The sequence below is a fragment of the Glossina fuscipes genome, unplaced genomic scaffold (genome assembly GCF_014805625.2).
Source record: "Glossina fuscipes isolate IAEA_lab_2018 unplaced genomic scaffold, Yale_Gfus_2 128, whole genome shotgun sequence".
Lineage (NCBI taxonomy): Eukaryota > Metazoa > Arthropoda > Insecta > Diptera > Glossinidae > Glossina > Glossina fuscipes.
This window is the reverse complement of record NW_023998471.1, coordinates 1,631,620-1,647,444: the sequence shown is the minus strand read 5'-3', so window position 1 is coordinate 1,647,444 and position 15,825 is coordinate 1,631,620. Positions and strand designations below refer to the sequence as shown.

The 15,825-nt window shown below is 32.8% G+C and overlaps 1 protein-coding gene across 2 annotated transcripts in view; it reads right to left on the bottom strand.

Moving 5' to 3' along the window:
* Positions 1 to 4,201: 4,201 nt before the first annotated feature.
* LOC119640857 (neural cell adhesion molecule 1) overlaps positions 4,202 to 15,825 on the bottom strand; it is a 34,640-nt gene continuing 23,016 nt past the window's right edge. For both annotated transcript variants that reach the window (XM_038039132.1, XM_038039131.1), the window contains exons 4-17: positions 14,523 to 14,737; positions 13,980 to 14,090; positions 13,687 to 13,899; positions 13,447 to 13,616; positions 12,574 to 12,709; positions 12,327 to 12,463; positions 12,070 to 12,208; positions 9,590 to 9,738; positions 9,345 to 9,495; positions 9,079 to 9,284; positions 8,740 to 8,914; positions 8,033 to 8,288; positions 6,324 to 6,532; positions 4,202 to 5,418 (exon numbers count right to left, since the gene is read on the bottom strand). In XM_038039132.1, the coding sequence (XP_037895060.1) occupies positions 5,360 to 5,418; positions 6,324 to 6,532; positions 8,033 to 8,288; positions 8,740 to 8,914; positions 9,079 to 9,284; positions 9,345 to 9,495; positions 9,590 to 9,738; positions 12,070 to 12,208; positions 12,327 to 12,463; positions 12,574 to 12,709; positions 13,447 to 13,616; positions 13,687 to 13,899; positions 13,980 to 14,090; positions 14,523 to 14,737 (2,326 nt within the window). In that variant the 3' untranslated portion in view covers positions 4,202 to 5,359. The remainder of the gene's footprint in view (positions 5,419 to 6,323; positions 6,533 to 8,032; positions 8,289 to 8,739; positions 8,915 to 9,078; positions 9,285 to 9,344; positions 9,496 to 9,589; positions 9,739 to 12,069; positions 12,209 to 12,326; positions 12,464 to 12,573; positions 12,710 to 13,446; positions 13,617 to 13,686; positions 13,900 to 13,979; positions 14,091 to 14,522; positions 14,738 to 15,825) is intronic.

Here is a 15,825-nt window from a genome sequence, read left to right as displayed (position 1 = left end):
AAAACGAATTCGTAACAATATATATGTAGTTAAGTGCAAAAAAAAAAGAAAAAATAATTTTCTACAATTGTGTTTTAAATATATATACATGGATAAGCATTTTACAAGAACATAATGTACATCGTTTAAAAATCAATAAAGAGATCATTCCTCTAAACCCAGCAGCAAATAGTTTTCCTTTTTGATCCTTTTCAATTTCTCAAGTTATGGCAATATTTGACTTTATTATGATTGATTGCCTTATATAACCTAACATCGGAGCAGAAAAAGTTTATTTAATAAGTTATGATTAACGTGGAATATAAATTGAAAAAAAAGAAATACTATAAAATATGTCGAATTACCTTATTATGCAATTTGTCAAATATAATGAAATGCAAATTGCAGGTAATTTCAGGATAATAGATAATTACATGAACTACTTCAACAAAATTGATAACCAATTTTCAATAGACGGGCAGTTACTTGTACAAGGGCAATCCACTTTGTAACACTACGTACAAAGAACTTATTATAGATTTTTTGTGAAGGAAAAGGGCTCGCTCTCTCTAAAGAGTGATAAAAGGGGTAAAGGATTTGCTTTATAAGAGTGAAAAAGAGATGCGCGTTCTTCCCAACTTCCTGATAGCATATGGATTTCGTGCCGAAATGATAATTGATAATTAGTTTGAGATTATTTATATAAGCACTCATGCCTACACACACTATAAGAGAGTATTTAAAATAAGTATTCATCAGGGGTAAGAATGTCATGTAAACGCATTGTGAATGGTGGTACACTCAACTACAATGCTGGAAACATTAGCTGCGCTGGTCTTACAATTCGAGATCGATGGTTGCCGTACTCAAAAATCAATCCGTAAAATTGTAGCTGATTTTGTTCTTATCATTGCCAGCTTTATACACATTTTATTACTAGAGAACGCACCGGGCTAATCCCTCAAAATGGATTGATCAATAACTTTTGCATCGTATCGTATCGTATTCATTTTTCATAACCCGTCACGATTCACTAGACATGTAGCTTGAAACAAAGTTTCCTGCTCGACTTAATCAAAGCCGTCAAAGACGATGTCTACATACGCATCAAAGGCAGAATTTGCGTAGAGTTTAAACAGAAGGCTTTTACAAATCAGAGAGCAATCAAAGTTTGAGGGATGCTTACAAAGTACCTCCATCTCAAAGGAGACCCGGTGAAGACAGTGTTTATGCATTGTATGGGCTCTAGTGACGTATTATTTTCGTTCTATATAATAATGAAAGCATCTCTAAGATTATCCGTGATAGTCGTGATCTGTAAGAAATATTTTGAGAATGTCAATTCATTTTGGAAAGCCTTTTTACAAACATGTAAGAACAAATTCTGAGATCACCCGAATTAGTAGTTTTTGCTTCACACATCACACTAATGCGAATCGACACACGACGACTTACTTCATTTTGGGAAAGAAAGATTTCCTTTGGGGTTCGAAAAACTGTTAACCGATTGCAATAAAATACTCTAGCGCATAAGATTCGCCGTCAACTTTTATTGATATGAAGATGGGTAGGTAGGTACATGGTCAACGTGTATGCATTGGCTGTAATACATCCAACCCTTACTCAGTTTTGAAATAACACCTTTCATCGATAAGAGGACATTTTTTAACTTTAATCTTGACTTTTTTAGTGACTTGGTCATAATATTTGAATATATCCCGTAGTAGATGCTTATAATCGTTTCTTCCTTTATCCCATTATACTTCAACTTGAACACAGCATCTCGTTCTTCAGTATTTATTTTGCGTTAGTGTTCAGTTCGTAGGACGCAATAAATAATTTCAAGAAAATTCACTTGTTGTTGGTCCAGTCTGTAATAAAGGTTCACGCCGGTCATCAACTAGTAGATGATACCGTTGCGAAATTCTAATGTCGCTCGAACTTTATAATATATATAATAGATTAGATAAAAAAGTTTACCAGTTCGTCACATAACATTGCTTTGGAGTTAAAAAAGTCAAATAAATTTGAAAAGTTCTTTATTATCATTACTATTTAATAATAATTTATTATTATTATTTTAATTTATAATAGTGTTCAATTTTTATTTTATTGCATTACTGACTGAAAAGTTTATTTGTAAATGTTATCGAGAAGAGAAATGCTACATTAACACGGATTTGTTGTGGAAAAGGTTTTAAAAAGGAAATAAATACATCATAAAGTAATTTTGATGTCAACTTGTAATTAATTTACTTAATATTTATATACTTTCATATTTCATATATATTTATATATATAAATTTACACGTTTATGAATATTTTAATTTAATAAATCTAATTATTTTACCGTAATGTACAAATATGTATAAATATAAAGCACATATTTCACGTCTTGACTCTACAGGAAATAATTGAATATTTCAAATAAAATTGATTAACGTTTCGTCTATTAATAGTTATTTAGTCTAAAGTTGAACAATATTTTGTAAATGTGTATGTACAAGAATAATTTTAGAATGCCCGATTATATTGTATATATTGAGCAGGGGCGACTACAAAATGTGTTAAGAAGAGGCCAGGAATTTTCTTGACTAGACCCGGTTAAAGGAAATAATAAGCTTCGCTTTTATTTATAGGAAGTTCGTATGTAATGTTTCTCGGTTTTTGGATTTTTTGGACTTTAATATACTTTCGATGAGATGAATAATTTTAGAATGCCCGATTATATTGTGTATATTGAGCAGGGACCACTACAAAATGTGTTAAGAAAAGACCCGGAATTTTTTTTGACGAGACCCGGTTAAGGGAAATCATAAGCTTTGCTTTTACCCACGGGAAGTTTGTATGTAATTTTTCTGCTTTTTCGACTTTAGTACACTTTCGATGAGATGTTCTTAAAAAGTGCTTAAACTTTACGCTTTACAATTTTCTTATTATTTCGGAAACTCATTTGTTATAATGGATTAGGCGACTAATTGGAGAATTAAAATTGATATTCATACTACATGTAACTTTAAAAAATATGGATAAATTAAAAAAAAGGGAGAGAATTGCGGTTAACCTAATAATTAAAAAAAATGGATAAATAAATAAATAATAAAAAATATAATTAATTTATCAAATACTAATGGCTGCAAACTACATCGAAAGCGTTAGGGATCAGTGTTTTTACGTAGATCGAGAAGATCAAAGCGCAATGCTTCAATGTTAAAAGCAATGAGTAACCAGAATTGTCGCAGAATTGTAAGCACAAATAGTATTATAGTCAAAAGATACTCTCTAGACTGGATAGATCTTATCGGATTATAAGAAAAAACCGTGATTTATAATATACTGCAAGATTCCGTTTAATCCAATTATCACTCCCAGCTTTCAATATTTCTAACTTTCACCAAAAGTCGATTTACAGCTCTTAAGAGTTATAAGTGTATGGAGGATTTAAAAATATAGCCATTAGAAGCGTTCAATATGTCCCCTTTTTTATCATTTCTTTATGAATTTTTTTGTTGTGGTATTTTCCCAACTTAATGTAGCAATCCAAATTTTGAAGCAACCCGTGTAAGATACTAAAATTCCCCAAAGTTCTTTGAAACACCGACGAAAAGTTACAAACTTTTGACATATAGTTTAGTGGATAGGACATTCGGTACATACGTAAGAGATCCAGGTTCGATTTTTGGTATAATAGTCCATAAGCTGTGCTCTATCATATTTTATCCGTCATCATTTTTGGAATATATGCCAATCCAAGATTCTTCCTTTATCACATATACTTATATGACTGGAAGCCACCAATTATTTCTTCTCACTCTTATCCTTCAGTTCCTTTCTCTCCCCATAAAAACAAAGAAAGAAGCAAATTCACTTAAAACGAACATAAAATCAACAAAAAAAATTATGTTGGGTTAGCATTGCGGACCTGTATGTGCGATATCTCATGATATAAAAAATTTAGGAGGACTGTTTAGTTAAAAAATTCTCGGCATTTTTCATCAGACTATTATTTATAACTGAATCAAATTCAGATAATTTGTGCGAATTTTTATATAAGATCTTCCACCGTCAAGTAAAGTCTAGCTCGGCATTCGAGGTTTATATTTCAATATTGACTATTTTAAATTTTATAAATTTCATAAATTCGATATTTACAACTTAAGAGAAAACTTAATATTTATAAACAATAGAATCGCTTTGAACATACTTTGGTTTTTGTTTATTTACATTTTCTTTTTAATTCTAATAGAACAGATATTTATTGGAATTTTTATTTGATTTGTTAAATTTAATGCTTTGTATGTACGTATTGTTAACTGTATTTTCAACATTTTAAAAACTATTGATTATAACCTAGCATTAAGTTTTTATATTAACATGAATTTTGTAACATTTTTAAAATATTTTTTTCTTTTTCTTATACCCACCACCCTGAAGGCAGAAAAATGCATTACTTTCCATTTACTTTATCCGTCTCTCCTCATATAAACCTGATCCATTTAATTTTCAAATTCAATACTTATTGCTCTTAAATGAATTGCACGAAAAAATTCGGAAATCGACGCAAATGTTTCAATTCAATAATCGAGAAATTTCATTACCTGAAGAAAGAGGAAGCTAGATGATTTTCAGGTGCTTCTGAACGTCGATATGAAGATTTTATTGTAGATATTTATCAGGGCTCAATAAGTGAAGAAAAATCTAAAGCATGGTAAGAATAATCTAAAGATAGGTGATGTTAAGCTTTATAGGCAAACAAAGAGAGCTGCCTGCGTTCCTAGAAATCATGATAAATAAAGATGGCAGAAGGCAGTGCCTTTGGTCTTCTAGCAAAATATCAGTCAGTTAGAAGATGTTTCTTGATTCTCTTGTTTCCTTTGCACATATCAAAGAAGATTGCGGCAAAGTCTTATAAATGAAATCATCAACCAGAGCGATTAAAAGATTTTTGAAAAATTCTCAATAATTCCTACAAATGCATAAATATTCAGATCAGAGTTGTTTCAATCGGTCTACCAGCTTAGTAAACAAAGAGATAATTAAGCATTTTTTCCAATTTCAATATAAAAGTATCGGTGATAGGTATCAAGAAAAGAAAAAGAAAATTAGCTCAGCTTACTGAAGCATTCTGGTGAAAAATGTCGGCGATTTACAACAACAGTTTAAAATGACTATACAGACATATTTTTTCGTCTACCTACATATGTTTTAGGCTAGTTTTTGATTTGTGGAAAAGTCTTAAACTTATTGTGATTATATACTAGTATCGAAAATTCATTTACATAATTTTTGTATGTGTGTATCAATATAAAAAGAAATTATTTGCACAATAATAAATACAAACTGATATAATTCATCAATTCACTTGTAAGTGATTGCAACTTTACCTTGGGTCCAGTGTCGTAAATTCCAATTCCCCACGCGGCAGTATTAAATCTGGATCTACAATAAATTAGTAAATAGTTAGGAAACTGCATAAATCTTTAAAAAAATGTCAATTTGACTTTTAACAAATTTCTCTTTGCATGCAAATGTTGATATAAGGAATATTTCGTGCCTTAGTATAGGTAGAAAGCTTATTTTTCGGGTAAATTAGGTCAGAGTAGAGCATTAGGGACAACAAAGACGCTTTAAAGTCTTTTTGGGTAGATTTTCCGTATTTCAATGTTCACATTACCAAGTCATATATAAAGTCGTTATAGAATGTTTGTTTCCTAAACGGGTCTTTCCGCTCCCTAAAAGGGACTTTGTGAGCTTTGAAATTTCTACTCTTACTCACGAGTATTTACGAACTGTCTAATGCTTTTGCTTGTAAGATATGACTTTTGAAAGGGGCAAAAATGGCAAACAGAAGTGTTATTACCGCCTGCAAATATGCTTTGCTACAGTTTCACTAACGGCAAGAAGAGTTCTTTGTAAAGATGGCTTTATAATCGGATAAAAACTTTTTCATAGTCAGCTCTTTTTCATCTTCTTTTTCTTCTCAAAAATGTGTGTTTTTCGAAGCTTACATTACGGTAGCACCGTAATATCCTATATGACTGTGTTTCGGACATCTTGAAAGAATGATGTGTGTGTGATGTGTGTTTGCCGTGTATTCGCAATAAGATGGCCTCGTATGATATATGATGTGATCAAAGTTGCTGAAAATGAGGTTCGCTGACTATATCTTGGACGACTTGAAAGAATGTAACGAATAAGGGGGCGAAATATGATATGTGATATGTTAAACGCGCAAATATGAAAATAGGATACTGAAAATAGGATCCGGTGAGAGGTGACATGACAGGTAAGTTGTTGTGGGTGCAAGTATAACAAGAACTACTAAAAGAAAGAATGTGATATACCATTTAGACTAGGCTGTGCATATTGAACGAAACCGTCTGAAACATAGTACTGATGCGGATTACTAAAAGCAGCCACGTTTCGACGTGAGTCTAAAGTTGAAGAAGCTAACCGAGAATGTATATTAGCAGAACAGGTGTTACTTATTATTTCATCGTCATTAACTTCATCTTCTTCTATATACATTGAAGGAACATCATTTCGAACTGGCCTGGAATGAAAAAAATTTAAAGCATATCAAGTGTTCATTAGTTGTCACAAAACGGCGTAAACGGAAATCTGGAGACCAACATCCAAGTATATACATATAACAATAATTACAATTAGAAAAGTGTTCAATAAGTAATTGCCGTCACAACTCCTATAATAATGTATATGTAATTTCATATGATTTAGAAGAATGCAATAATCATTAAAAGAAAAATGTGCTTTTTTAATTTTTAAAATCTCCAAAATCTATAAAAAGGTCAGCTTGCGTGATTATAGCCTAAATTGATCAGCTGTAGACTTATATAGTATGCTTTCAAATAATTTGCGTTCATAATCCGTACCTTTTTATGAGTAAAGGCAACTTAAGACGGAATGCTTTAATTTTAAGATATCTTAAATGTACCAGCCAATGTATTGAGATCTATTTCTCAACTTAAAAGTGATTACTTAATAGAACTCAAAATTGAAACTATATAATTGATAAACTAACACATAAGAATAGAGAAATATTACAATTAGAATAAATATTTTCCCTTCTTTTTTCATGTTCATGACCAAAGAGCATGGTAACTTTCTCGTTCTGATTGAGACAATCACATATCTCAGAAATCCTATATTCTGGATCATTTTGAAGTACTGGAACAATTTAATTTCTGTTCGTATTGATACCATAACTGCACCTAACTTAACAACTTTATAGTCATACATGGCCGACCATTAAATATCATTAAACATTTTCATCGTAAATGAGGAGAAGTCAGACCCTGCCGCCATATGCGGGCTTGATTTTCACGAGAATGCTTGCTGAATGGGGAGGAGATCTTGTTGGAAGCGCTTTCGCAAAATTGGTCATTTTTCATCCATCAATTCCTAGTTTTCGGCAAAAGCAGCTTTTGCTTTTGAAGTCGTGGAGGATGTTGGTTATATTTTGACAAATTTAATTTACTGTTATCATAGATGAATTGGATTATAGAAGGGGGAATGAATTTAAAAAATCAAATACATAATTTGCACGAGATCTTAGACTAGCATATATTCCAATCAAGACGTAATCAAGCGTTTATTATACACCAATGGTTCAAACTATTTCAAAATTTTTTCTATAATATCGGAAAGTAAGCGCAGGTAATCTCAAGTATAATTGTTACTTTTTTGAAATCCTTCTGCACCGATCAGATAAGTTTACTACTTTTTTTAAAAATCATATAAGAAGAAAGACAAATCATATAAGAAACTAGGTTTCCTTGTTTCGATGTTCTTTGCTCGATCTTCCGATTCAAAAATAAAGCACATTTAAAATGAATTGAAAATTAAAAAACAAAAACGGAGGTCATATCGGTCTCGATAATTAAATAATGGGCATTTTCTATGAGAAAATACTTTAGGTAGCTCTTAGCTAGAATTATTGCTATTGTCGCATAAAGTGCTAGGTATTTAGCATATCTTTTAAGGAGGCTTTACGCGTACTAAAAATTTGGTTCACATCATTGCTTACACTTACCTCATATTTTTTCTCACGTCTTGAGGTTCTGGAGGTCGTGGTCGGTTTTTACAAACTACAACGACTCCCGCGACAATAATTGCCGTTACTATTGTTGTGCTTATAGCGACAATAATTACTAAAATGAGCAAAGTTGACTGTTTTTCATGTGTAACTGATAACGTAGCACCAATATCATTGGCAATTAGTCCAATGTTGCTGCTAATTTGGTGAGTGGTCCCAGCAGGCGTTGGATCTTCCGATAAGAAGAAATCATCTGAAAAAAGTTTTATATTTATCTATCAGTTTAGTTCTGATCAAAAATAAATGAATGAATAACAAAAACTGATATAAAGTCTTTCCGTCCGTTTCGTTCAGTCTTACTTTTTGATGACCTTGGTTTTTTTAACAACCAAATTTAAAAGTGAATGGATAATGCAGAGCCCAGAAAAAAATTTCGATTTGTTAGGATACTTTATAATGAGACTCCGCAAAAAAACATCGGTCACACTTTCAGGGAAAGGCTAACGGAAATGTTGGCAGTGGAAGTAAGCCGTCGTAATTTTTTTTTGTTCGTTTATCTAAAATAATGGATTAGTCATGGAAAAATAATTTTCGACGTATATTTTTTGTTGTGAAAAAAAGGCGGGAAATGTCACAAAGTTCGGCAAAGTAGATCCTTAATAGAAAAAACAATATGTGGGTAAGTCTCGGATTAATTTACTTACCGTACAATCTCGATTGTGTGGTCACGCGAATTTTTTCAATAATTGCTGGCGGATCGCTACGTCCCTTTGCATTTACGGCATATACTAAGAATTGATATTCCCTGCCCGGTTCCAAATTGTTTAAACGGAAGATCGGATTCGATTCTTGCAAACGAAATAGAGGTGCAGTTGTTGCCTAAATATCAAATTATTCATTATTATGGTGTCATAAAAGACGATTATAAAAAGATATTTGCAATAAAAAGAGAATTTCGTCTATAATTTAGACGAATTAAAGTAAATAATTGAAATTAAATAATTTAAGTTGACATGCCATATAAAAATTCTCATTTTTATTACCTGATCATTCATGGTCGATACTTCGCTATCTGCGCTACCAACCACATCATTGATGCTTGCTAAAATATCAGTATTTTCCAAGAAATCTCCGCCAATTACTTCTAAGACAAAATACTGTGACAGACCGCCATCGTTTCCCGCAATACACACCACTTCCAATATCGTATCATTACGTACTTCGCATGCTTTTGGACTTTCGGGAGGATCTAAAAGATATCATACAGTGTTAATACGTTCATTTCGTTTAGAGAAATGATGGTCCTTACTTGCGGATAGTATATGTATCAAGCACGGTGCGGCTTGCCTGCCAACGACGTTGCTAGCCCAACACGCTAACGTTATAAGTTCAGAATCAGTCTGAGGCAAATACGTCACAGTGCTTACTAAGCCTTTCGATTGTATTCTGGAATTTAGCACCTAAAATACACATAGTACAGATTCAATTTTCAATACTATATACATATAGATGTAAATCCATTTACATATAAATCTATTTAAGCTAAATCATTACCGGCGAAACATTGCGGGTATTGTTGTATGTCCAGCTAAATTTTACAGATTCGAAGGGATCCGCTTCTACTTCACATCTGATCGGTATGGATTGCATATTAACTGCACCGACCGACGTTTGTTCAGTGCCGGGTTTACACCGTGGTGAATCTGGAATGTATGTAAATCATTTTCTCAGATAAATCTTCAATACAGTTACGTGTGTCAATAAGTTCCTGGTCATTTTTATACCCACCACTGTAAGATGGGAGTATAGTCATTCTGTTTTTTCGCAAAATATATGTAACACCCAAAAAGCAACTTTCAGAGACTCTAGAAAGTATATATATTCTTGATCAGCATGAAATCTTGATTTGACTTGATTTAGCCATGTCCGTCGATCTGTGTGGTGCGTGCTGTTGGCACTCTCCTGGTCGCAAAAATGATATCGACTTCATATTTGGTAGAAACATTGGAAGTTTCTGTACGCAGGTTCTTATTGAAAATGGACCAAAGTGGTCACAGCGGAAGCGCGCAGAGGAGCGTAGACTGAGCGCAACCCGTTTTTTCCTTTATTAAATTTTTGAATTTTTGCTCGTTTCTCGGAAATTATTAAAGTTAGGAAGCTGAAACTTTTCGCATTAGCTTTACGGGCCACTTCACTCTCTAGGTCCATAAGTGGAACCAATCGGCCGTGTCCGCACAAAGTTACTAATAATCAAATTTAATTTTTTTTACTTTTTTGACGTCTTATACTTATTTATCATAAGGCAAACAAGACAAAGTGAAGATATATTATCTGCCTAAAAGTTGGTAGACACCGCGATTAATTTATTCTTGATAATACCAGCGATATGGGTATCAAATAAAAGAACTTGAAGAGTAGAATGCGAAAAACGTGTGGGTACGCGAGATTCGGTCCCCGCCGAGGGGGCAGGAGATGTCGCGTTCTCACCATTCTCTACTGCTAAAACCGCTCAAATGGAAAGGGCACAGTTTTAGTCACTACCTTAAAGCTTCGGTTACAGCAATTCTTGGAAACCAGCGAGGGCTTATTCAATAGATGTAATTAGTAAACATTCGATATAACGATCATTTCAATTCATCATAGTTTTTTTTTTCGCTTGAAAGACAAGCATTATGATAAAGCGATTTTGCTCGTTATTCATAATAGTGCTAACCTTTCGATCTCCTTCTGTGGTAACTTGACTTTTACGCGAATTTAGAAATCAAATGTTTTCTTGATGGCCTAGAAAAAAGATTTACTAATAACATTTAAAGACAGCTAGCACTTACAGAAGGTAAAACTTACTGCTACTATGCTACTTTCAAATGGATGCGATGGAGTTGTGTAACAAGGGTTTCGCATACGTGATTTAGAGAGAAAACAAAAAACATTAAAACGAATGAAATTAATTCAAACATCCGGTATAATGTATATTAGCCCTTTTGTTACATTGAGGTCATTTCGTGATCCCTTTTTTAGCTTAAACGTCAATAGAATGTAACAAAAAAATTTGTGTTGGAAATTTGCTTTTATGAATGCTTTCATATTATATCAAAAAGTTCTTTCTACATTTTGTTTTTCCGGATTGTCAGTAGCCACACACGCTTACCTTAAGGGCATCGAATGACCGTTAGTTCTTTTGTGCTTTAATTGTTCGTCCATTTTTTATTACTGTCTTTCATGGCATAGAAACTAAATTTTAATTTCTCGCAAAACGAACATGTTTCAGATGAGTATCTTTAGTTTTACAGTAGTTTTATGTATATATACAATCATTTTTTGTGAAGCATAAAGTTAAATATCATTGCGTTGAGTGCACCATTAGGAATCAGGAAAAAACATATAAACTATTGCTAGCTATTAAGCCATAACTGATCTCATAAATCTTGAAAAGAAAGATTCAAAATTAAGAAAATTAAAATAAATTTATCAAAATATGAAAGCGATTGCCTTTGATTATCCATCCCCCTTACCAACAGTGGTATAAATCTGTTTTAGTGAAACGCTTCCGGTATTATGTGTCATTATGGTTTGGGTGTTTTCTTAAGTTCTGTTTGTCCATATATCATATAATTACTGAAATCAAACACAAGTTTAAAAACCTTCTAATCGTTCATCATATAGATTCCACTACGCATTAGAAACAAGGTCATCAATCACTTCGTTCTGTTTCCTAATAATTCTTTCCGGACATCTGTGTCAGCACATTAGGATTTCTAAGCATCTAACTGTTAAGATTATGTTTTCTTCCTTTCGTCGTGTTTTTTCGTAGCAAGCCATAAAAGCCAATATCTACAACATTTGCTCCTACACAGGGATCTGCTGGTTTCATTCTATCGTAATCGGATGTTTGGCGGTTGGAAAGAAATACCTGACTTACGAAATTGAAGACTTTCCTCTCAATGGTCTCATCTTCACTAATACTTCATTAACATATCATTGGTCATTTTTTTTTTCAATAATCGGTCCACGAATTTATACCAATAAAAACTTACACTGAACTTTTAGGCTTATACTAGAACTACGTGTTTCGCCTTCTGTATTTATTGCTCCGCAGGCGTATGCACCAGCACTTTCGCGTTCCAATTGTGTTAAATGTAATATATCGTTACTTTCTCCAGACATACGCATACCCTATATTAGAATATAAGTAAATTGGAAAAAAATAGATAGATAGAAAGATTATAATTTTTTTTTGTATTATCTTGCTTTTTAAAAGCCATGGCATAAATAAATAATAAGTTAATCTTACGTTTTTAAACCATGAGTATGATGTAACGGGCGGTCTAGCGTCCGCACGGCACTTTAACGTAACATTTTGTCCTTCGGCTCTGAGTATTATTCTGGTCGGATCTTCATTTGCTAAATGCACCGAAACAGTGGGAGGATCTGTAAGAACAAGTCATTTTTTAGGCGATCTTAATGAACTCTACGATTTCACATGGAAAAATTTCAGAAAAGAAAAGGAATGCGTTTCTAGAAAAGACATTTGTACTTACATGCTACACGTATTACGCGTTTGTCCTCGACTATGCTTCCGGAAAACCAAGGATTTGACGAGCGACATGTCAGCTCAGCATTATTATTTTCAGATGTTACCTTTAAGGTTAATATGCTGGTCGTAACATTTAAATCCTGTAAAGATGGCAAACTTTAATTAAGCTCATTATGTACAAATTGATTCCAGTTGATTATAAACGGCTAAAAAAACGTCTGAGGCCGGATTTTGTAACAATCCTTGTCTTTCAAAAAAGAAAACCTGAAATTTCAATGCCCTTTAATATCGAATGAGCGTGCCTAACTTTTCGCACTGACAGATCATTCGCAGACATTAATTCTTATAAAGAAAATGAATACTTTACAAAGCCTCTGGAGCTTGCTTCTAAGCATTGCGACGTGGGTGTACCTGATCTTCCGGTAGTAGGTCCAGGCGGAATGTCTTTTATTATGTGTCGTATAACTAATCAGTTATTTTGAGATTTAAAGAAATGAAATGTAAAAAAATGTGAAATTTGCGATAACTTGAATCTGCCAATTATATGAATTTTGTGAGTAGTATGACAAGCCGAGCCGTCAAATCTGCGTTTACAATTTATACGAATAGCGGACAAAGCTTATTTTTTAGGTACAGTAGAGTTATCAGAAACGAGAGCCAGTACGAGAACAATTAAGAAATTAAAAATTGTCTTAATTTTTTCATTTTTTAGAATATCTGCTGAAAATTCGCGTTAAAGGTTGATAATTGTGCCAAAGCAAAATAATTCAAATTCATTCCAAATGCAGCATTGCTTTTCTGTAATACGAGTATATTTTTACATTTTGCATTAAAATATTTTCCTCTTCGCGCAAATCATATGAAGCTTTTATTTTACCTCTCTATCGCTGTGAGATGTAATTTCTGCATTTCTAATCGGTTCTCCGTCAAGAAGCCAAGTAATTTTCGCTGCTGGGTATGATCCCCATGACTCACAACGTAATGGCGTGGGATGTCCAGCGGTAAGTAACTCATTCGGGGTAACAATTTTTACTTGCACCGGCTTTACTGCAAACGTGTAATGAAATATATATTATAAACGCATATAACAGTCAAAAGTTCATCATTTATTACTAACAATGTATTTGTACCATCACTTCTTTTATGACTGGATCTATTAATTTTATTCCTTGAGCACGACATTGAATTTTCGAACCAAAATATTCACGTGATATTGCACTGATCAGTAATTGATTAACTATGACTGTAACTCCTTCTTCTATAGATGTATGACTAGTTCCTAAAAGTTCATTTTCTTCTTTCCACCAAGTAACCTTTGGAGGAGGACGTCCTAAGTAGAATCAATATATTATTAAAATATAATTTATATACATATATATTTATATATTTTTATGCTATTCATCAACTTACCGCCTTTAACTTGACAACATAAAAATAATTCATAGCCTTCACGAAATGGTCCGGCCATCTGAGATATTTCCTTGCCTTGTGCATCAAAAATTCGTGGTTCTTCTGGAGGACCTATATAAAATATTGTTAATAATGCAATTCTAAGGCATTCTTTATGTAAATTTTGTTTTTATATTCTGATAATATACTTAATCTTTTAAAAGATTATAAGGTTTAGAAAAACACATCAGAGGTGTCATAAAATATCAGTGAAATCTTAGACACTCGCGCTATATTAGTTGTGTTCGTTTGTTTATCTGTCCGTCCGTTAAACCAGAACTTTTCGTTGAACGGATTTCCCGGAATTTTATGGGCATGTTACATTTGCTTTGCCGAAAATATTTATGTGTTTTACGTATACATTCGAGGAACAAGTAGAACTTTGTAAGAGACGAATTCATTTTTTCCCTTCGTTTTCATTGTTATTAATCTCAGTATGAGGGAGTGTGTGCAGGATATAAAAAAAGGCAAAAGTTGTTCTTAACTTTTAATGTTAACACTTACCAACTAATGTTAAATTAATCCTATAATTACGTGTTGGATAATTAAAAAAGTCAACTCTACAACGATATATCCCGCCATCAGTGGATTTAACGTCTCGTATTTGTAATCTTGAGTCCTTGGGATTATCTCCAATTGAAAAGAATAATCGTTGCCCCAAGTCGCTAGCTATTGCCGCATGCGGAGCCAACTTGATGTTTCCTGCTCGCGAATCCAAACTAAAAGAAAAAATCAAAAGTTAATGTTGAGATGAGCTTGCGTACTTTACAATGTGCGATGACATAAACAGCGGTATACTTTTAGGCTTTTATGAATATGTGTTTTTATTATTAAAGAACTAAACTGAAGCGAGTTTCATGTTTGGATGATCATTTACTTTCTAAAGAAGATGTTTATTAAGTAGTTTCCTAATTTCTGAAGTAACTGTGGATGACTTTTACTGCAAGAGAATGTATTTATTTCATTGTCGACTATGAACTTGTAGTTTGAATTAATGTTTATATGTCATCTACTGATTTATTAATACACCCAATGGATATTCGCATTTTACTCTTTTTTATTTTGTACTGTAATTAATTAAACCTTATGTCTTTATTAGTGTTATAAGTGTGCTTATGTTTGTCACGCCCAAAAGGAACTGAAAGAGGCCCACCATTTATTACACCATAGCAAAAGGCTTAGGCGATATCTTAGGATTGGAGGATCACTCTTACGATTAATATACAAAAAAATTTATATATATAAAATTTCCAATTTTAATACTTTATCGCAAAAATGAGTTTTTTTAGTTTCCGAAGTGCTCAATATATGTAGAAAGTTTGGATGAAATGAGACCATTTCCGGACCACCTTCTCATAGAAAGGTGCTCGCAAAAAAGTTAGGCTTACATTCCGGATCCTTTGCCATAGAAAGCAGCTTCAACGTCCCAAACTTGATATTTTGTGATAAAAAAGACAAAAATTTGCGTGAGGCGAGGTAAACTACATGACAATCGACCTTGCAAGGTTTTGCTTCAACAACTTCCTTAGAATTTCAAGAAGTCCCTGTTAAAGCATTAGGCAATAAGCAGTACTATTTGTCCTATAATATTTCATTCAGAAGCCGTTAATACATTTCCTTGCAAGCTTTCAAAATCTGCAGTTTTCAACTTTCTTTGGATTCCTTTCAATTTTTTTCTTTAAACTATTGCTAAAACTCATAAATGCTAACGACGACTTACGAAAAATATATTCTATTTTAGCCGAAAATGGTTATATCTAAACGTGTATGATTATTGGAAGCACAATTTCAAACAAAACAAATGAAA